Source organism: Hypanus sabinus, chromosome 2 (genome assembly GCF_030144855.1).
Source record: "Hypanus sabinus isolate sHypSab1 chromosome 2, sHypSab1.hap1, whole genome shotgun sequence".
NCBI classification, from domain to species: Eukaryota; Metazoa; Chordata; class Chondrichthyes; order Myliobatiformes; family Dasyatidae; genus Hypanus; species Hypanus sabinus.
This window is the reverse complement of record NC_082707.1, coordinates 107,483,000-107,504,332: the sequence shown is the minus strand read 5'-3', so window position 1 is coordinate 107,504,332 and position 21,333 is coordinate 107,483,000. Positions and strand designations below refer to the sequence as shown.

The 21,333-nt window shown below is 38.8% G+C and overlaps 2 protein-coding genes across 3 annotated transcripts in view; one reads left to right on the top strand and one right to left on the bottom strand.

Moving 5' to 3' along the window:
* Nucleotides 1-10,751, top strand: part of lrrc57 (leucine rich repeat containing 57) — a 30,154-nt gene extending 19,403 nt beyond the window's left edge. For both annotated transcript variants that reach the window (XM_059951626.1, XM_059951632.1), the window contains exons 5-6: nt 9,339-9,524; nt 9,988-10,751. In XM_059951626.1, the coding sequence (XP_059807609.1) occupies nt 9,339-9,524; nt 9,988-10,029 (228 nt within the window). In that variant the 3' untranslated portion in view covers nt 10,030-10,751. The remainder of the gene's footprint in view (nt 1-9,338; nt 9,525-9,987) is intronic.
* Nucleotides 10,644-21,333, bottom strand: part of LOC132381927 (synaptosomal-associated protein 23-like) — a 53,362-nt gene continuing 42,672 nt past the window's right edge. The window contains exons 6-8 of the mRNA XM_059951641.1: nt 16,405-16,557; nt 16,009-16,153; nt 10,644-11,907 (exon numbers count right to left, since the gene is read on the bottom strand). Coding sequence (XP_059807624.1) covers nt 11,842-11,907; nt 16,009-16,153; nt 16,405-16,557 — 364 coding nt within the window. The 3' untranslated portion in view covers nt 10,644-11,841. The remainder of the gene's footprint in view (nt 11,908-16,008; nt 16,154-16,404; nt 16,558-21,333) is intronic.

Here is a 21,333-nt window from a genome sequence, read left to right as displayed (position 1 = left end):
ACAGTTGACATACAGCTCATTACAGTTGAGTTGTAAAGAACAGTTATTAGAAACGACCTTCAGTTTTGAAAATAACCTTCATAATATTAGGTAAGGAAAACAAACCGTCCAAAAAAATTCTTGAAATATTTGCTCAGAAGAAAAACAATCACCATCTTTAAATTATCAAATCTATCTTTAAAACGTAAAGAAACCCAGATAATTACTTAAAAGTTCTAAACAAAAGCATTCGAAGCAGAAAAGCAATTAGTTCATTTAAATGCTGCGAACAAGAAAAAAAATTCCAGATGGTTCAAAGTTATCTACAGTCTTTCGACAGTTCCCTCACCATGTCTTCTGAGGTTAAAACCATCCAAACCAGTCTATTTCAGATATAAAGGTACATTTCAAGGTAAAGACTTTTCATACCCATCAAATCTTCCGATTTCATCACTCCTTACGTGGCGAGACAATCAAACAGTAGTAAATCATTCAGACTTCAGACACGTCAGGGAGAGAATTAATAAAATGCAGAGCTTCAGCTGGGTCCTCAAAAATACGAACCCCAGAATTTTTAACGAAAAGCCTTAATTTAGCTGGGTATTGAAGAGATGGATGCAACTGTCTTTGATAAGTTGTACACATTACAGCAGCGAATCCAGAATGTTTCTGAACAATTTCATGTGGAAAATCTTTGAAGAAGCTAATCTCAGAGCTTTGAAATGGTAACAATCTTTGTTTTCTTGCAAGCTTAATAGTCTTTGGGGGACGTCACGTGATGATGTAGGATCGAGACGCTGGAACCCAGCTCTCCCGTAAAAAATCAATAAATGAATGTTTAAGTGAAGAAAAGTTAGTCAATACTTTCTAAAAGTTACTTATAAACTACTCCGGATTGTTTCAAGTTATGCCTCACAAACAGAAGATGAAGAAAACTACTACCGTGAAGACAACGCAAGTTGGAACAGAATCAAGGCTCACTTCTGCCAAAGAACCGCGGGCTCAGGTACATTATACCACCAGCGATACAGAACAGGAAACTGCGGCAACATCGACCATTTTTAAAGAAAAAGACCAACGAGAACTGCGCAAACGTGAAGGAAGGAGCATACGTAAACGGGAGCAACCAGAACTACAAGTCCTAGTTACAACTGAAACCGAAAGTGAATCTGAGAGAGAGGGTCAGATTCTCTGGAAAAATCAGACGAAGATGGAGGTAAAAGTTTTTCTGGAAAAATAGAAAAGACTTTGATGCAAATAATGCGTAAATTAGAAAAATTAAACGTATTAAAAGTAATCAAACAAGAAGTGATAAATATGGAGATTATGTTTGATAAAATGACAAAAAGGCAGGAAAAAATGGAAAAGAGAATTATAGATTTGGAAACTACAACGGAAGACATGGTTGAAAGAATGAATAAAATAGAAAATGATACTACTGCCTGGACATCAGAAAGAAAACAATTCATGGAAAAAATTGATAAGCTTGAAAATTTTAGTAGACGAAACAATATTAAAATTGTTGGACTTAAAGAAGATATAGAAGGAGAAGATCCAGTAATTTTTTTTCAAAAATGGATCCCTGAAAAATTGGAAATGGAAGGAGAAACTCTAATTGAGATTGAAAGGGCTAATAGAGCCTTAAGGTCAAGACCTCAAGCTGATCAAAATCCACGATCAATTTTGATAAAATGCTTAAGATACCAAGATAAAGAAAAGATCCTGAAGGCGAATGCCCAATGTGCCAAAAAGAGAAACGGGCCATTGATGATAGCAGGGAAGGCAGTTCTTTTTTATCCTGATATAAGTTATAACCTTCTGAAGAGAAAGAAGGAATTTAACCCAGCGAAAAAAGTTTTATGGGAAAAGGGTTATAAATTTATAATGCGTCACCCAGCAACACTGATAATTTTTTTGGAGGAGGGAAAAAGATTTTTTACCGATTATCGAGAAGCGGAGGAGTTCGCACAAAAACTTCCATCTATTCGCTAATTACACATAGAGATTTCCAAGCGTAATGGATTAAAGATGAATATAGAGACAGTGAATGGAAATGATGGACATTTAAGGATGATAGAGGGGAGAAAAGCAAAATTTCAGAAATACTAATTAAGAATAGTATTTTTTTTCTTGTATATATATTTTTTATGTTGCGGGGGGGAGCTGGGGAGCTTTGGATCGATTACTACGGGATTCACGTGTGTAATCATGGCGATTGCCATGACCTGTACAACAGAGGGGGGTAATGTGTTTTTTTTTCACAACATTAGTAGGGGGGTATTTTGTTTTTTCTTTATACTCTATTTTTCTTCTATCTTTCTGCCTGGATGATCGGTGGGGGATACACATAGCAACATGGAGAATCTTAAAAAGATTTCCCAAGATACCATGAAAGTTGAAAGATTAGGTATTATTATAGATTGGAGTAATATAATTAAAAATAATGACTAAATTACTGAATTTTTAAAGTTTTAATGTTAATGGACCGGTGAAAAGAAAAAGAATTTTAACATACATTAAAAAAATGAAAACAGATATAGCTTTTTTACAAGAAACACATTTAACAGACATAGAACATCAGAAATTTAAAAAAGACTGGGTTGGAAATGTTATTGCAGCTTCATTTAATTCAAAGGTGAGAGGAGTTGCAATTTCGTTTAATAAAAATTTACCAATTAAAATACAAAACGTATTAATTGATTCGGCGGGGAGATATGTAATTATACATTGTCAAATTTTTTCAGAACTATGGACTCTTATGAATATGCACCAACTGAAAATGATGTAAAATTTATACAGGAGGTCTTTTTGAATTTGGCTAACGCACATGACAAAATATTAATAGGTGGAGATTTTAACTTTTGTCTAGCTCAGGCATGGGCAAACTACGGCCCGCGGGCCATATGCGGCCCGTTAAGCTTTTTAATCCGGCCCGCAGAACTTGATGAAATTATATTAATAAACCTTGTTAATGTTTTTTTCCCCGCAATTCCGGCGTTTTCCCAATAGATATATATACATTTGTATATACTCTATATACATTTGTGGCGACCCATTTCCTGGCACATCCGAACCGGATCACAATTAGCCAGCGTTCCGGTTAAGGGAGATAGCCTGCGGGGATTTGCGAGCACAGATCTTTGGAGCCTCTGCGCAGGGGGGCAGGTTGAGGGAGGCTTAAAAATGAGGCTGGAGATTTCGAATAAAGTTTTTTTTCTTCGACTGCAGTTACCGACTCTGTGTCGTAATTTTAGCGCTGTATGTAGCACACTGCTACACATTGACCTTTGTTGAGGTGCAGCGTATTACTCCACATTTGCGCTTTACTCTTTGTTGGGCTTGACCTATTTGTGTGAACAGGCGTTCAGCGTCATGAACATCAACAAAGCCAGCCACAGATCCAAGTTAACTGACCAACACCTCAGATCCATCCTGAGAATCGCCACAACAAAACTAAATCCAGACTTTGATGCGCTGGCTAAAAAGGGAGACCAACAACACTGTTCCCACTGAAATTAAAAATAAGTTTCTTTGTTGTGTTATGTAAAAAATGCATTTGAAAATATGTTTTTCAATAAGCCTTACATGTTACATGTCATTTCTGTTATGTGATGGACATGAGTAGTGCGCAGGTGCACGTACTTTCTCAAAATAAAAAATGCGCTCCAGATCAAATAACGCGCTCAGCATACTGGCCACTGTTCTGTCTTTGTGCTGGTCGTTGTTGAGTTTTGGCACGGGACAATTGAATAAGAAGGAACAGGACAAGTAGACCTGCATCTCCTACCGTTTTTGAAATAAAGACAGTCAGGAAGAGAGTGATGATGATAATATCTTGAAGGATAACAGAATTTTCAGTGCGTTAAAATAACTGTTACTATTAAAAAAAGCTGTATTTTATTCATTTAATTTTCAGTGTTTTAAAAGTCATTTCAATAAATAGCTAAATACCATGGGACTTCAAAGACAGATATTTTGTTGTAATGCATTTGTTCATTTTCAATTGAAATTAAAGCACATGTTTTCTACATATCCCATGATATTTTATTTTCTCTTATGAGGTGTATTACCAAAACACTCCATCCATCTGCTCCTGGTCCGGCCCCCCTGTCAAATTTTAGAACCCTTTGTGGCTCACAAGTCAAAAAGTTTGCCCATCCCTGGTCTAGATCCAGTTTTAGATAGATCAACAAAGGCTGTCACAAAATCAAAAGTAGTAAAATTAACTCTATCATTGATGAAAGACTTAAATTTGATTGATATATGGAGAAGAATTAATCCAAAAGAAAGATTATTCATTTTATTCAAATAGACATAAAACATATTCAAGGATAGATTTTTTTCCTATTATCAACGAATATTCAAGATAGTGAAAAATATGGAATATAAAGTGAGAATATTGTCAGATCATTCTCCTTTGATAATGACAATGATAGATAAAGAGGAATCAATTTATAGATGGAGATTTAATTCAGTATTACTAAAACATCAAGATTTTTGTGATTTTATGAAAAAGCAGATTCAGTTCTTTTTAGATACAAATTCACATTCAGTTGATAAATTTATATTGTGGGAAGCAATGAAGGCATATTTGAGAAGTCAGATAATAAGCTATACTTCTAAAATTAAGACGGAATATATGATAGAAATAGATCAATTGGAAAAAGATTACAAAATTAGAAAAAGAATCTCAAAGAAATATGACAGAAGAAAAACGAAGACAACTTATTAATAAGTTACAATATAATACACAAGACATATCGCACAGAAAAAGCAATTATGAGAACTAAACAAAGATATTATGAACTAGGTGAAAGATCACATAAGGTCCTTGTACGGCAGTTAAAAACAGACCAGACTTCTAAAACAATAAATGCAATTCGAACAAGAGTAAATAAAATTACTTGTAAACCTTTAGAAATTAATGAAATTTTAAAGAATTTTTATTCTGAGTTGTATAAATCAGAATCACAAAATGATAATGTCAAGATAGATAATATCACAAATAACTTCCAAAATTAAATATGGAAGAATAGAAGGGATTAGATATGCCTTTTACATTGAAAGAGGTCGAAGAAGCCCTAGGATCATTTCAAAGTAATAAATCTCCAGGAGAAGATGGTTTTCCGCCTGAATTTTATAAAAAGTTTAAAGATTTATTAATTCCTCCTTTTATGGAGTTAATACATTAAGCGGAAAGAATGCATAAACTTCCAGAATCTTTTTCGACAGCTATTTTAATAGTATTGCCAAAAAAAAGGTAGAGATCTTTTAAAGCTAGCATCATATAGACCTATTTCTTTATTAAACACTGATTATAAAATAATAGCAAAAATCTTATCTAACAGATTATCTAAATACTTACCAAAATTAGTACATATGGATCAAACAGGATTTATTAAAAATAGACAATCAGCAGATAATGTAACTCGGTTATTTAGTATAATTCATTTGGCGCAAAAGAGGGAGGAAATGAGTGTGGCAGTTGCTTTAGATGCAGAAAAAGCATTTGATAGATTGGAATGGGATTTTTTATTTAAGGTATTGTAAAAATATGGATTAGGAGTATCTTTTATAAAATGGATTAAAATTTTAAATACTAATTCCAAAGCTAAAGTAGTGACAAATGGTCAAATTTCAACACCATTTCAGTTAACAAGGTCAACTAGGCAAGGTTATCCATTATCACCTGCTTTATTTGTGTTGGCGATAGAACCACTAGCCTAATTAATCAGAATGGACCCAGATATTAAGGGTTTCAGAGTTAATCAGGAAGAATACAAGATTAACTTATTTGCTGATGATGTTCTGCTTTATTTAACAAACCCATTGCACTCGTTGCGTAAATTATCCTATAGATTAGAAGAATATGGGAAAATATCAGGTTATAAAATAAATTGGGATAAAAGTGAAATTTTACCTCTTACTAAAGGAGATTATAGTCAATGTCGATTAATAACTCAATTTAGATGGCCGGCAAATGGTATAAAATATTTAGGTATAAGAGTTGATAATGATATAAAGAACTTATATAAATTAAATTACTTACCATTATTGAAAAAAATTCAAGAAGATCTTGATAAATGGATGGTATTACCAATAACATTAGTAGGTAGAGTAAATACCATAAAAATGAATATATTCCCTAGACTACAGTACTTATTTCAATCACTACCAATACAACTACCCCAAAAGTTTTTTCAAGAGTTAAATAAATATGTGAGGAAGTTTCTTTGGAAAGGTAAGATGTCAAGAATATCGTTGGAAAAATTGACATGGAAATTTGATCTAGGAGGGTTACAACTTCCAAATTTTAAGAATTATTATAAAGCAAATCAACTCTGATTTATTGCATCTTTTTTTGAGAAAGATAAACCGGCATGGATTAGAATAGAACTAGATAAAATAGGAGAAAATACACCAGAAGATTTTATATATAAATGGGAATCTAAATGGATACGGGAAAAGAAAGAATCTCCTATATTAAAGCATTTGATTGACTTATGGAATAAGATAAATGTTGATGATAAGACAAAGAAATCTTTATTAGCAAAGAGATCTTTAATTCAAATTAGACATTCCTTTTACAATGGATAATCAACTTTTATATAATTGGTTTCAAAAAGGGATTGGATATATCGGAGATTGTTTTGAAGGAGGTATATTAATGTCATTTGATCAATTAAAGAATAAATATAAAGTATCAAACAACACTTTTTTTGTTACTTCCAATTAAGGGCTTATTTAAGAGAAAAATTAGGTCAAACAATGTTATTGCCGAAATCTAATGAAATAGAAACTTTAATTCAAAAAGGAAAGACTAAAAAATTTATTTCTTGTATGTATAGCTTGATCCAAAAACAGGCAATTAAACAAGGAGTCCATAAGTCAAGACAAAAATGGGAAAGTGACTTGAATATTAAAATTGAAGAAACAAATTGGTCAAGACTATGTCTTGATAGTATGACAAATACAATAAATGTCCGGTTAAGATTAGTACAATATAATTTTTTACATCACAAAAAATAAATAAATTAAACCCAAATTTATCCGATTAGTGTTTCCAATGTAAACAAGAAATCGGTACTTTTTTACATTCTACTTGGTCTTGTTCTAAAATTCAACCTTTCTGGACAAATTTAAGAGTTTTATTGGAACAAATTATTGGAACACAACTTCCACATAATCCGATATTATTTTTATTAGGTGACATTGAAGGGATAAAATCGAAACCCAAATTGAATAAATATCAGAAAGAATTTATAAAAATTGCACTGGCAGTAGCCAAAAACGCTATTGCAGTTACTTGGAAATCGGATGCATACTTTAAGTATAGATCGTTGGAAGAATGAAATTTCCAGCTGTATTCCACTTGAAAAAATTACTTATAATTTAAGAGATAAATATGAAACATTTTTGAAAATTTGGCACCCTTATTTACAAAAGGCAGGATTAAATATATAGGTGCTCCGAAGATAAAATAATTGGTTATTTGGGGAAAGAAATAAATATATATATACTAAAGTTATAACGAACTCCATGGAGCTTGTGCGGATCTCCTGATATCCAGGCACTCTTTCTTTTTTTTCCTTTTTTTTTCTATAGGGATGTTGGGGGGAGGGGGGGAAGGGTATATATATATTTTTTTACATATTTTCTTTTTCCTTCTGTAATTATTTGAAAACTCAATAAAAAAAGTAAAAAAAATGTAGTCTTTGTCTCTAAGACAAATAAAACGCACAACGACATGCTTGTTTTAACGAACTGAGGATTTTAAAGCACCAACTTTATGAGCCGGTGGTTGCAAGCAAGCCTCAGGAAATAAAGATTGAAACATTTTAGCAAAATAATCCAGTGTGTCGGCAGATTCTGATTTCTCTTTTAATCCAACAATTCGAATATTGTTCCGATGAGAGCGAGCCTCCAAATCCACGATCCGTTGTTGAGCTTTTTGCAAATGAGAAGAAATATCAGCCGCATTACAACTAACCTCTTTAAGGTCAAGGCTCAAAGAGTAATTTTTTCCTCCAAGAGAAGAAATCTTTCTTTTAGTTGAGTTAATTCAGTAACGATATAGCTGATTTGAGACTAATCTATTTACCCATGGTGGCTCCTCTGAAGTCTTGTCAGCTTTTTTAAGCTTACCATTGCCTGTTTCAGGATTTTTTCTGGTGCTGCTCATGTTAGACATAATTATAACTGTCGCTCTACAGGATCCGACTGAATAAAGTTAAAATTTCAAAGTTTAAGTCAGGAGAGGGAGAGATTAAAGGCCAACAGAAAGGAACTGTGTCTTACATGTCCACAGGTGGAAGGCGGAGTCCCGTCGCTGCGCAGTAGAACAATGCACCATCACTTCAGAGTCTGCTAAATCTTCCCGAAGATCTTTTGCAGTCAAACGGGTTTTGATTTGCTTTTCTAGCAAACCTACGAGTAGTTCTCTCAGAAAGTTTTCTTGGTCTTCCAGACCTCAACTTGACCTCCACCATTCTTGTTAACTCCCATTTCTTAATTACATTAAGAACTTAGGAAATGGCTACCTGAAAACACTTTGCTATCTTCTTATAGCCTTCTTTGTGGGCATCATTCATTTTAATTCTCAGAGTGCTAGGCAGCTGCTTAGAGGAGCCCATGGCTGCTGATTGTTGGGACAAGGTTTGAGGAGTAAGGGTATTTATAAAGCTTTGACATTTGCATCACCTGGCCTTTCCTAATGATGACTTTGAACAAGCCATAGCCCTAACAAGCTAATTAAGGTCTGAGACCTTTGTAAAAGTTATCTGAGAGCTTAAATCTCTTGAGGTGCCCAAACTTTTGCATGGTGCTCCTTTCCTTTTTCCCCCACTCTAAAATGGTACAAAACAAAAATAATACACTAATCTTGCTTAAAATGCTGAAAAGAATGTTTCATCTTTAACTTTATGACTTTAGAAGATCAGTTCATCTTCTACTCACTTAACTATTCACAGTAACAGAAATTTTGACCAGTGGTGCCCAGACTTTTGCATGCCACTATATATTATCTTGAACTTGGAAAACTGAGTAATCCAATTGAGGTACTTGGATAGGAACCACAAGAAGTACAAATAAACCTAAACAAACTTATGGCTGCATCAGTTATTGAAAGCAAAACAACAGACGCTGAAAAGCTGTAACAGAAGCAGAGAATACTGGAAACAGTTGATCAGGCAGCAAATGTGGAGACAGTATGTCAGGTCAATGATCCTTAAGTTCTGAAAGACAAACTAGCAGTTTGATGCTGCCTGACCACCTGAATTCATCCAGTTGCTACGGATTTCCAGCAATAGCAGCTGTGTGCCTGCTAGTTTGATTTTAAAGTAACCAGTTTGTGCTTTCAGATCTCTCAGATATCACCACGCATCTCCCGTTGTCCACGGCTGAAGGTGCTGCGGATGGAAGAAAACTGTTTAGAAATCTCCATGATTCCCATCAGCATTCTGGCTGATTCCCAGATCTGTCTGTTGGCTCTGGAAGGCAATCTCTTTGAAATAAGGAAGCTGCGAGACCTGGAGGGATATGATCAGGTGGGTTTCAGTGATGAGAAGTAGGAAGGCTGCTGTGTGGTGGCTTTCTTAGCAGCAATAAGACCAGGAATTCTTCGCTGTTTCATCTGTATCCAGAATGTGAAGTGAAAACATTAGCTCAGAAATATTGTTGGTACTGCTAGCAATTGCAGTGTTCTAACCTCTCCCCATGTACACTTGTACCCAGTCAAAATCTTCTCCCCCTTTCCCATAGTATTCTGTAAATACTAATCCTTTCCTGTACCCTATAATTTCCCAGCCGTTCCAAGATTGTGTGCTCATTCTACATACTGTTGTTCCATTCATGTGCTTGCCCTTCTGTGCCTCGCCCAAGTGAGCAAGGCATTCAGTCAGCCTGGCGGTAGTGCACTAAGCTTGGGTTTAGAGCTCAGGGTGCTGGCCTGTCCTTACTGGATGGTTGTGGTGCTACTGTCTGACTCGTGATTATTCTTTCTCCTTTCAGTACATGGAGCGCTTTACAGCAACAAAGAAGAAATTTATCTAACGGACATCTAGGTGCACGAGCCTTTGAACTATGGGACAACGGGCTGGTCCATTGATGGCTGGTTAAACAATCATAGTAGCTTGTTAGCCCAAAGGAGTGGAAGTACCTCTACCATGTTGTAAGAGAAATGAACATGAATTCCTTACCTGTTTTGCAGTTAAGCTGATGGTCTTATAAAACACTACACACTCTAGTTTAAGCTGCTGCTAAATAAGGGCATTGGGCTTTACTCACTCCCAAGACACTGTTGCTTCTTTGATCTCAGTACTGTGCACACTACTTTGAGGGGTGCAACCTGACCAGGAGTATGAATGGTCAGCTATCTCCCACACTCTTCACTGTTGGCAGTGTCTGCAACCTGAGGCATTACCCATTCTGTCAAGGCTCAGTTTCAAGATGTAATTGCAACCATTATCCCTTGTGTAAACTCTTGTTGATGAGACAGGGTTACCATTTGTCATTTATGTGCAAATGTTTTGATCCTATGCCTATTTTGTTTCCCAATTTGATGTGAAAAAGCAGAATAGAGGGAACAAAGTAAAGTTTGCTTGGGCTGACCCATTCTCCTGCCTTCTATATAATTATGCTCTGAACTGAATTTCAATTATAACAACTTCAGGGGAGAATATGCATCTTTATTTTAGAAAAAGTATTGAGACATGTAAAGGTGAAAGGATAAAGTTTGTGATCACATTTCACATTATTAAACATTTCTCAGTGCACGCGGAGAAAAATGATTAAATGTACAATATATTTTACTCACTGTATGCAACTCACTATTAAGTAATGAAGCCAGGCGAGGCTTCACGCGATGTCCCTGATAAACATAATAAGCTTTGTGTAGAGAATTTTGTCCAAGGGGAAAGCCAGCTTCACCCAATTAGCAGAGCATATATGCCCCTTCTAAAGGCATTTTATTAGCACCATGTACAGCCAGTGCCCAAAACTCTTAATGGAGACAGTGGTGGAGGTATGAAATAAATTCATGCCAGTATATAGTTATAGCAACTGGGTGGAGCTTGGATCATTCTTTAATTATGAGGGAAAGGACCTGGATACATTTTTTTTAAGTTTAGAGAAGTCCCTTATTTAAAAAATTAGCATAGGTGTTATAGTAGCAAGTACAAGAATTGTGAAGGGAGAAATGGTGTGCAGACGATGGTCCATCTTTGAGACAGGGCACCATTCCTTTAGTTGGGAGTCTCTGGTACACTACTGCAAGAAAAATGTCCAACCCTTTCTCCAGTTCCTCATTCTCCACCAATCAGGTAGGATGGCAGTTGTCAACAGCAGCTGAAATGATGGTAATTGTGGCAAAGGAGACTGACATGGGGTGGATAATTGCTTATATACATATTGTCTTCCTCTATCATGGCCATCTTTACGACTATACATAAGCAATAGTCATAAAGATGGCCATGGTAGAGGAAGACAATGAATGGGGAACTGATCGGAAGTGTATCTGCTGTAGTAGAGGTATGAGTTAGTATTTTTCCTTAGGTTCCCTTTCCAGTAAGTTCTCCAACACATTTACATCCAAGGTTCCCTATGGAATATATAGCCACAAGAACATTTGAGAGATCAGTCACTTCTCTATACAGGTCACTGAGGATGGTTGTGGTTGCAGTCTGGCTGGGAAGCTGTACATAGTCAATAATGCTGTGAGGCACTTGGAACATCTTACAATTATAATTTCAAGGAGATACGTTGATAGGAGAAATTGAGATGTGGAGGCGCAAGACAGTGACTTGCATGGAAATCAGGCTCTAGTGTGAAGCTGTAAATTCAGAGGTGAGTTTCATGAGCTCCGCATTACTTTTTGATGAGTTTGTTTGCTCTCTCATTGGCTTCATCAATCCGAGCTTTGTTAACATCCGCCTGTTTAAAACAAGAATTGGTGTTTGCTTACTGAGATACTCACAGACAGAAATGCAGTCTGACAACTGATGGGAAAATTTAATGGGAACAGTATCATTTTAAAATTTGGTCTTCAAGTTTAAAGTAGTTGCTCTACCTTCTAATTTGATAGTGCAGAGAATGATAAAATGGTTACAGCCGAAGAGGCCATTCCATAAGACACAGGAGCGGAATTAGGCCATTTGGTCCATTGAGTCTGTTCCACCATTCCATCATGGTTGATTTAGGATCACATTCTGCTCCTCCCTGTAACCTTTGACACCCTGACTAATCAAGAACCTAATGCTCTGCTTTAAATATACTCAATGACTTGGTCTCAACAGCCATCTGGAGCAATGAATTCCAGATTCACTATCGATTGGCTAAAGAATTTTCTCCTCGTCTTTTCTAGTCTGAGCTCAGCTCTCCACTTCTTTTTGGATTCCAGACCCAACCAGATCCCCTTTACCACCACTCTCCTCCATCTAGCAGAATTAGTCCATACTCTCAATAATTTCTCCTTTGGCTCCTCCCACTTCCTGCAAACCAAAGGTGTAGCCATGGGCACCCCTATGGGTCCCAGCTATGTCTGCATTCCATGTTCCAAGCCTATACGGATATCCGCATATAGTTTTCCTTTACTACATCGATGACTGCATTGGCGCTGCCTCCTGCACGCATGCTGAGCTCGTTGACTTCATTAACTTTGCCTCCAACTTTCATCCTGCCCTCAAATTTACCTGGTCCATTTCCGACACCTCCCTCCCCTTTCTTGATCTTTCTGTCTCCATCTCTGGAGACAGCTTATCTAAGCTACTTTAAGCTACTTTACTTACTTTAAGCCTACAGACTCTCACAGCTACCTGGACTATTCCACTTCCCACCCTGTCTCTTGCAATTCTTCCGTCTCCGCCGCGTCTGCTCTCAGGACGAGGCTTTTCATTCCAGGACAAAGGAGATGTCTTCCTTTTTTATGTCTTCCCTTCCTCCACCATCAACTCTGCTCTCAAATGCATCTCTCCCATTTCACACACACCTGCTCTCACCTCATCCTCCCATCACCCCACTCGGGATAGGGTTCCCCTTGTCCTCACCTACCACCCCACCAGCCTCTGGGTCCAAGATATAATTCTCCATCCAACGGGATCTTTCCAAGCACATCTTTCCCTCCCCAATGCTTTCCGCAGGGATCACTCCCTACGCAACTCCCTTGTCCACTCGTCCCCCCCATCCCTTCCCACCGATCTCCCTCTTGGCACTTAGCCTTGTAAGTGGAACAAGTGCTACACCTGCCCTTACACTTCCTCCCTCACCACCATTCAGGGCCCCAGACAGTCCTTCCAGGTGAGGCGACATTTCACCTAAGAGTCGGCTGGTGTGATATACTGCATCTCGTGCTCCCGATACAGCCTTCTACAAACCCCATTTCCAGAAAAGTTGGGATATTTTCCAAAATGCAATAAAAACAAAAATCTGTGACATGTTAATTCACGTGAACCTTTATTTAACTGACAAAAGTACGAAGAAAAAATTTTCAATAGTTTTACTGACCAACTTAATTGTATTTTGTAAATACACAAATTTAGAATTTGATGGCTGCAACACACTCAACAAAAGTTTGGACAGAGGCATGTTTACCATTGTGTTACATCACCTTTCCTTTTAATAACACTTTCTAATCATTTTGGAACTGAGGATACTAATTGTAGATTTGCAATTGGAAATTTTGTCCATTCTTGCTTGATATAAGACTTCAGCTGCTCAACAGTCCGTGGTCTCCGTTGTCTGATTCTCCTCTTCATGATGTGCCATACATTTTCAATAGGAGATAGATCTGGACTGGCAGCAGGCCAGTCAAGCACACGCACTCTGTGTCTACAAAGCCACGCTGTTGTAGCTCGTGCAGAATGTGGTCTGGCATTGTCCTGCTGAAATAAGCATGGACATCCCGGGAAGAGACGTTGCCTTGGTGGCAATATACATCTCTAAAATCCTAATATACACCTCAGAGTCAATGGTACCTTCACATACATGCAACTCACCCATGCCGTGGGCACTGATGCACCCCCATACAATCACAGATGCTGGCTTTTACACCTTTCGCTAATAACAATCAGGATGGTCATTTTCATCTTTGGCAGGGAGAACTCGACGCCCGTTTCTTCTGAAAACTAGCTGAAATGTGGACTCATCTGACTGCAGCACACGGTTCCACTGTCTTTTGGTCCATCTGAGATGAGCTTGGGCCCAGAGAACTCGCCGGCATTTCTACATAGAGTTGATGTATGGTTTCCTCCTTGCGTAATACAGTTTCAAGTTGCATTTCTGGATGCAGCGACGGACTGTTAAGTGACAATGGTTTTCTGAAGTACTCTTGAGCCCAGGTGACTATAATTGTCACAGTATAGCATGACGGTTTCTTAGGCAGTGCCACCTGAGGGCCCGAAGATCACGAGCATTCAACAGTGGTTTCCGACCTTGCCCTTTAAGCACTGAGATGTCTCTGAACCTTTTCATAATATTATGTACTGTAGATGTTGAAAGACCTAAATTCTCTGCAATCTTGCGTTGGGAAATGTTCCTTCTGAACTGACTAACAATTCTCTCACGAATTTTGGCACAAAGGGGTGAGCCACGACACATCCTTGCTTGCAAAGACTGAGCTTTTGATGGACGCTACTTTTATACCCAGTCATGATCCTCACCTGCTACCAATTAGCCTCCTTAATGTGGAGTCTTCCAAACCGGCGTTACTTGAATATTCTGTGCACTTTTCAATCTTATTTTAACTCTGTCCCAACTTTTGTTGAGTGTGTTGCAGCCATCAAATTCTAAATTTGTGTATATTTACAAAATACAATTAAGTTGGTCAGTAAAACTACTGAAAATCTTTTCTTTGTACTTTTGTCAGTTAAATAAGGGTTCACGTGAATTAACATATCACAGACTTTTGTTTTTTTTTGCATTTTGGAAAATATCCCAACTTTTCTGGAAATGGGGTTTGTATATATTGGTGAGATCCGATGCAGACTGGGAGACTGTTTCGCTGAACACCTACTCTCTGTCCGCCAGAGGAAGCAGGATCTCCCAGTGGCCACACATTCTAATTCCACATCCCATTCCCATTCTGATATGTCTATCCATGGCCTCCTCTACTGTCAAGACAAAGCCACACTCAGGTTGGAGGAACAACACCTTATATTCCATCTGGATAGCCTCCAACCTGATGGCATGAACATTGATTTCTCTAACTTCTGTTAATGTCCCTCCTCCCCTTCTTACCCCATCCCTTATTTATTATCCTCTCCCGTTTCTTTTTTTTCCTCTGTCTGTCCCATCACAATCACTCCTTGCCTGCTCTCCCTCTGGTGGTCCCACCCCCTTTCTTTCTCCCTAGGCCTCCCATCTCACGATCCTTTCCTTTCTCTGGTTGTGTATCCCTTTTGCCAATCAACTTTCCAGCTCTTGGCTTCATCCCTTCCCCTCCTGTCTTCTATCATTTCGGATCTCCCCCCCCGCCCCCCACCTTTAAAATCTGTTACTATCTTTTCTTTAAGTTAGCCCTGACAAAGGGTCTTGGCCCGAAATGTCGCCTGTACTTCTTCCTATACATGCTGCCTGGCCTGCTGCATTCCACCAGCATTTTGTGTGTGACATGAAACCATCTATCCTCATGCCTAGAACATGCTAGTCTTAGTCCACATGAAATTATGTAATTCTAGAGACATAAGAGACTGCAGATGCAGAATTTGAAGCAACAAACAACTGGAGGAATGCAGCAGATTGAGCAACAAGTAGGGTGGTAAATGGACAATCAATGTCAACAGTAAAAACCCTTCAAATCTAGTTAAGATGTTGCCTCATTTGTTGAGTTTCTTTAGTGAATTTTGTGGGTTTTTTGGGCCATAATTCTACTTGATCTAACTAAATGCTCCAGTCAGCAGACATGCTTTGCTTGCTCTCAGTAAGATTACATGGGATCTTGGGGAGTTTGGGTTTTCTCAGACAGTGTGATCTACATTATTGAAGCTGCTGCACTGCGGGCGGCGGGGGGGGGGGGGGGGGGGGGAAACACAAAAATACCTTCTCAGCAATGCTTTCAATTTTCTTGTTGTGAGACTCTATCTCGTTGCCCATGTCAATCGCCATATTTTTCAGGTTTCCGATGATACTGCCCACTTGTTGCAGGTTATCTTCCATCTCGTCTTCTCGTGCATCATTTGTTATCCTGAGGAAAGCAGAGTTCTCTCATTATTTCAGTAGGCACAGGAGACTCAGAAGTGAATGCCAATTCCCATATTTACTAATGGAGAGTTCAGGTGAAAGGACATAATCCTGAGTATTCTGCCACAGCGAGTGGTGAAGGGGTCTTGTTTCCTTCACCCGTTTGATTTGAATGTAATGTACTCTGGGAGTCAAGGATATGTACTGCTGGGGCAGGACTGATGCATTGCCACACTTGTGAACTGATTAACCTACCTCTTGATGTAAGCTTCGTCACCACTCTGCTTGGCTATTTCACGGTTGTTCTGTGACTTGCTTGGTTGATTGGAGACCACTCTGCCTGTGTTTCCATCAGCATTGCTTGTCCAAGCTTTCTTGTACTTGTCCCCCATCTCAAAATTTCTCACTCTGAGAGGAGAGAACAAGCAATGACATAAAGTGATTGGTGTGTTCCCATTTACTCAGGTGGACAGGGAGAATGTTCCTGACCACACAAACAGTAACTGTACTTAAAAGCTTGCAGAATCAGTTGGGATGGCCCAAGGCAAGAATATTTGTGGAAAGGGAAGTCTGTTTCCATGTGTTGAGCATAGGTAGTTTCTCCCAGCTTGCCTCTCGCAGAATGATGTGAATTGAATACAGCAGTTAAATCACTAACCACACTGGCAGAAAACATTTCCAAAGCCAAGGAGCCGCAGACTGCTGGGGCTCAGGCTTTACAGGCCTAAGGCCTGTTGCATATACTGCACAGCCTACTTGATGGATAGCAATCTCAGCTGTAGAACTGAAGCAGAACCACCTCACTTAAATGAAAATTTTTGACTATCTGCCATTCACATATAACAAACTTTTGCAAATTATACAGTAGGACACCAGATTTCTCTCATCTCCCAAACATTTAGATCATATGCTTTTCACTTTTCCTGTCAAAATCATTTCTCCCCACACTACAGTCATCTGCTAAATCCTTGCCCATTCCATTTCCATTGTGGTTTCACTTTGACCTCTCCTCAACTTGTATTCCTACCTATTGGTCATCAATGAATTTAGCAGCCATACCTTCACTACCTTACTCTAAGTCAGTTCTGTACATTATCAAAAGCTGAGGTCCAGTTCCAATTGCTCGATACAGACTTCCAACCAGAAAATACTCAATCATGCCTTCTGGTAGCCAGCCTCACAATATGTTATCTTGTAAGGTGAGCTTTTATTTCCATATCAACCTTAGAAGTGGTCAAGTGTCTTTAGAAATATGGGAATTTCCACCAGTTTCTGTGGATATATTGTCTACAATATTTATCACTTTAAACAACTTCAACAAACTGGTCAAACATGATATCCCTTTAACAAAACACTGTTGGCTTTGTCTGATTACCTTCAACTTGTCTACATTCCATTAGGATATTTTTAGTTACACCTTTAGACATTGTCCCCACTAACCTAAATGTCCTGTAGTTTTCCAATCACAAGCAAGAGGAATTCTGCAGATGCTGAAGAAACTTAGCAGGCCAGGCAGCATCTTTGGAAAAGAGTGCAATCAATGTTTCGGGCCAAGAGTCCTGCTGAAGGGTCTCAACCCAAACTGTACTCTTTTCCATAAATATTGCCTGGCCTGCTGAGTTCCTCCAGCTGTTTGCATGCATCCTGTAGTTTCCTGCTTTGTGTCCCTCCATTTTAAATAAAGAAATTTTTGATTTAGTAGGCCTCCCTCAACAGGGAATTTTAGGAAATTTGCTATCAACATTCACCAGGAAGATGCTTGGATTGGATAACTTGGGATTGATTGGATAAGTTGGGCTTGTTTTCCCTGGGATGAAGGAGGCTAATGGGTGACCTTATGGAAGTGATTCTGACAGTCACCCAGAGTGGGGATAAAGGGGGGCCTTTTCTGGTTGACTGCCAATGACTAGTAGTGTTATGCAGGGGTCAGAGTTAGGACTACATTTCATATGTCAGTGGATTATAGAAATGATGGCTTTGTGACCAAATTTGTAGATGATACAAATGGAGGGGCAGGTAATGTTGAGGAAGCAGGGAGTCTGCAAAAAGATGTAGATTAGGAGAATGGGCGAAGAAGTAGCATACAGTGCAGGGACGTGCATGGTCATACACTTTGGTAGAAGCAATAAAGGCATAGGCCAGGGTTCCCCAATTAGTTTTCCACAAGGGCCAAATTATATCAAGCATGCCAAGCCAAGCGCCAAAACATCCAGGGTTTTTTTTTCATTGTGCCAGTAAGTTGTTTTATGGGCAGATTGTGTTGTTGCTGCTATTACCATTATTGTTATCATTAGTAGTAGTAGTAATTTAGGCCTGAGATTCTCAAAGCCTCTGTTGTGGGTCACACAAAAAAAGCACTCTTGAAACAAAATAAGTCCAAAACCATACATTTAATTATGAGTCTAGCTATCACAATTGTCAGCTGTCACATTGAGAACTCATCTGGACTTAAAATACATGTGTGCGCTTACGCGCGTGCACACACACAGAGTAAACGTAGTCTTCACCACTTCTCTTCCACACAGAGTTTTAGTAGTATTGCCTTTTCCACTGTTTGTTCTTTCATTTAATCTATTTGTTCTTTTTAATTAGCTATGTAGCATTTGAAGTATAGCTATAAATGAAATTATCAGTATTATTGTTGTAATATTATTATACCACAATAAGATTGACAAAAATAAATTGATTCACTCACCAATCAGTGAGAGAAGTGACAGCGACAGGATGAGGCTTCTGATGTCGGGCCTATATTCTGTTGTGGCAATCCTGAGGCACTGGCCAAGATGTGAATTGGAGAGTCTGTTTCTGCCTTGGTTCTTGACAAGAGTTCATTGAAGAAAACGATGACTCACATATATACGTGGAGAGGAACAGTGTGAATAGGAGCATTGCAATAGCTTTCCTGTTTTTGAATTGAGCTTGGGGAACCACGTTGATCCAAAAGTCACTCACCCCAATGTGTTGAGCTTTGAGCAAATCAGATGTTCCCATTTCCAAGACCTCCATCTGAAGAGTTGCACCAGACTTTTGGCCTCTGCAGTCCACTGGCCGTCAGCTGAAATGGAGAACGGCTGTCTCAGGAAGAGGAGGATGTCACCTGAGAGCTTTGGGGAGCTTTCAAATCGTTCCCTGAAGAGTTTTGCCAGGGTCGCCACAAAATCCTTCATCACCAGATCCTCCCGTATTTAGTTCTTCTCACAATGCTCTCGCAGATGTGGAAAGTGCAACTTTCTCCCGTGTATGTCTCTCTCCAAAAGGTTCAGCTCTGACCGGAAAGCTTCAATTGCCTTGTACATATTCGCAACAGTGTGGTTGTTGCCTTGCAAGCGCAGATTAAGTTGATTTAGATGAGACATGATGTCACACAAAAAAGGAACATGCCATCACCTTGTAGTCACTTAAAAACCTCTTAAGTCCTTGGGCTTTTTGTCTCTGCAGGCTGGATAAAAATGACACAAGCTCATCGTGCAGGTCGCACATCCTCTCCATCACACGGCCTTTGCTCAGCCAGCGAACATCATTATGCAGCAAAAGATCTTTTTGTTCCACTGACATTTCCTCCAGCAATGCTCTGAAAAGGCAATGTTGCAGACTAGAACTCTCATGAATGAAATTTACCAGTCTTGTCACAGTATCCATCACCTCTTTCATTTCCCCACACAGGTTAGTGCACAGCACTGATTTGTGAATAATGCAATGAAATGCCAAGAGTCTGGGTTAACAGTGGCAAAACTGCTTACCAAGCCCTTGTGCTGTCCCACCATCGACGGAGCCCCATCGGTGACAACAGACACAATTTTGCTCACATCCAAGCCATTCTTCTCAAAGAACTGTATCAATTTGTTAAAAATTATTTCCCCAGTTGTGTGCCCAGGCAGAGGAAGCAAACAAAGTTGCTCTTCCCGAAAGGTCTTCACATAAAAAAAATCTTGCGAACACAGATAGCTCTTCCATATCGGTTCAGTCACAGGACAAATCTATGGCTAGTGATATGGCTTCTGTTTTCTCCAAATTGATGAGAAGATTGGAAAAACACTCCTCCGCTAAAACTTCTACAGATGGCCCTCCTTATCCGTGGGGGATTAGTTCCGGGACCCCTCGTGGATACCAAAATTTGCGGATGCTCAAGTCCCTTATTCAACATGTTTCAATGCAGTGGACCTTAGGACCCAGCGGAACCCCAGACCTTATTTAACCTGTCTCAATGCAGTGGACATTTGGATCCGGCAGCAGAACTCTGAATCTGCAGTGTTTCTGTTCGTGAAAATAATCACGAACACAATTGAAAATAAAGTGGAAATAATAAAGCGATCGGAAAGAGGTGAAACGTCATCGGTCATTGGAAAAGCATTAGGCTACGTCGGTCAACGATCGGAACGATTTTAAAGGATAAAGTGAGAAAGGCCCTGCCCCGATGAAAGCCACAATTATTACTAAGCAACGCAGTGGTTTAATTATTGGTCTTTGGGGTTTTGGGTTTTTGATCCTCCACATCAACCCGACACAGTGGAGAGCGCACTTAGGAGCGGTCTGTCCTGAGTCCTGAGAACTTTTGTTTCCGAGCCTGGCACTGAAACATACATTCTTCAGTGTTTTTTATGCACAGAAGGGTAAAATATATACTATATACTAAGACAAACTTTTGACTAACTGACGCTAAATAACACCAGGTGTACCTGTTCCGACTTACTTAGTAAGAGAACTTCCGATTTTTTCCGATCCTGATTCACGATAACTTATGCACATCCTCCTGTATACTTTAAATCATCTCCAGATTACTTATAATACCTAATACAATGTAAATGCTATGTAAAATGGTTGTTATACTGTATTGCTTAGGGAATAATGACAAGAAAAAATGTTTACATGCTCAAACAACAAGTGCTGGAAGAGCACTTCCAGGTTTTCGCAATTCGCGGTTGGTTGAATTCGCGCATGCGGAATTCGCGGATAAGGAGGGCCGACTGTACTCTTCTTGTTGCTATGTTAGCTGACAATGGCACCATCTTTAATAGCTCCACAACCATTTTCTTGGTTTTTCTCATCCGGACTTAAAACTTGGTCAACCATATCAATTGCACGTGTTTTAATCAACTTGGCATCAATGAATGGCTTCTTAGCTTTGGCAAAATCCCATGACACATGCAATGAGGCAGCTGTTGCATTCTCTTGTGCAGATGTTGA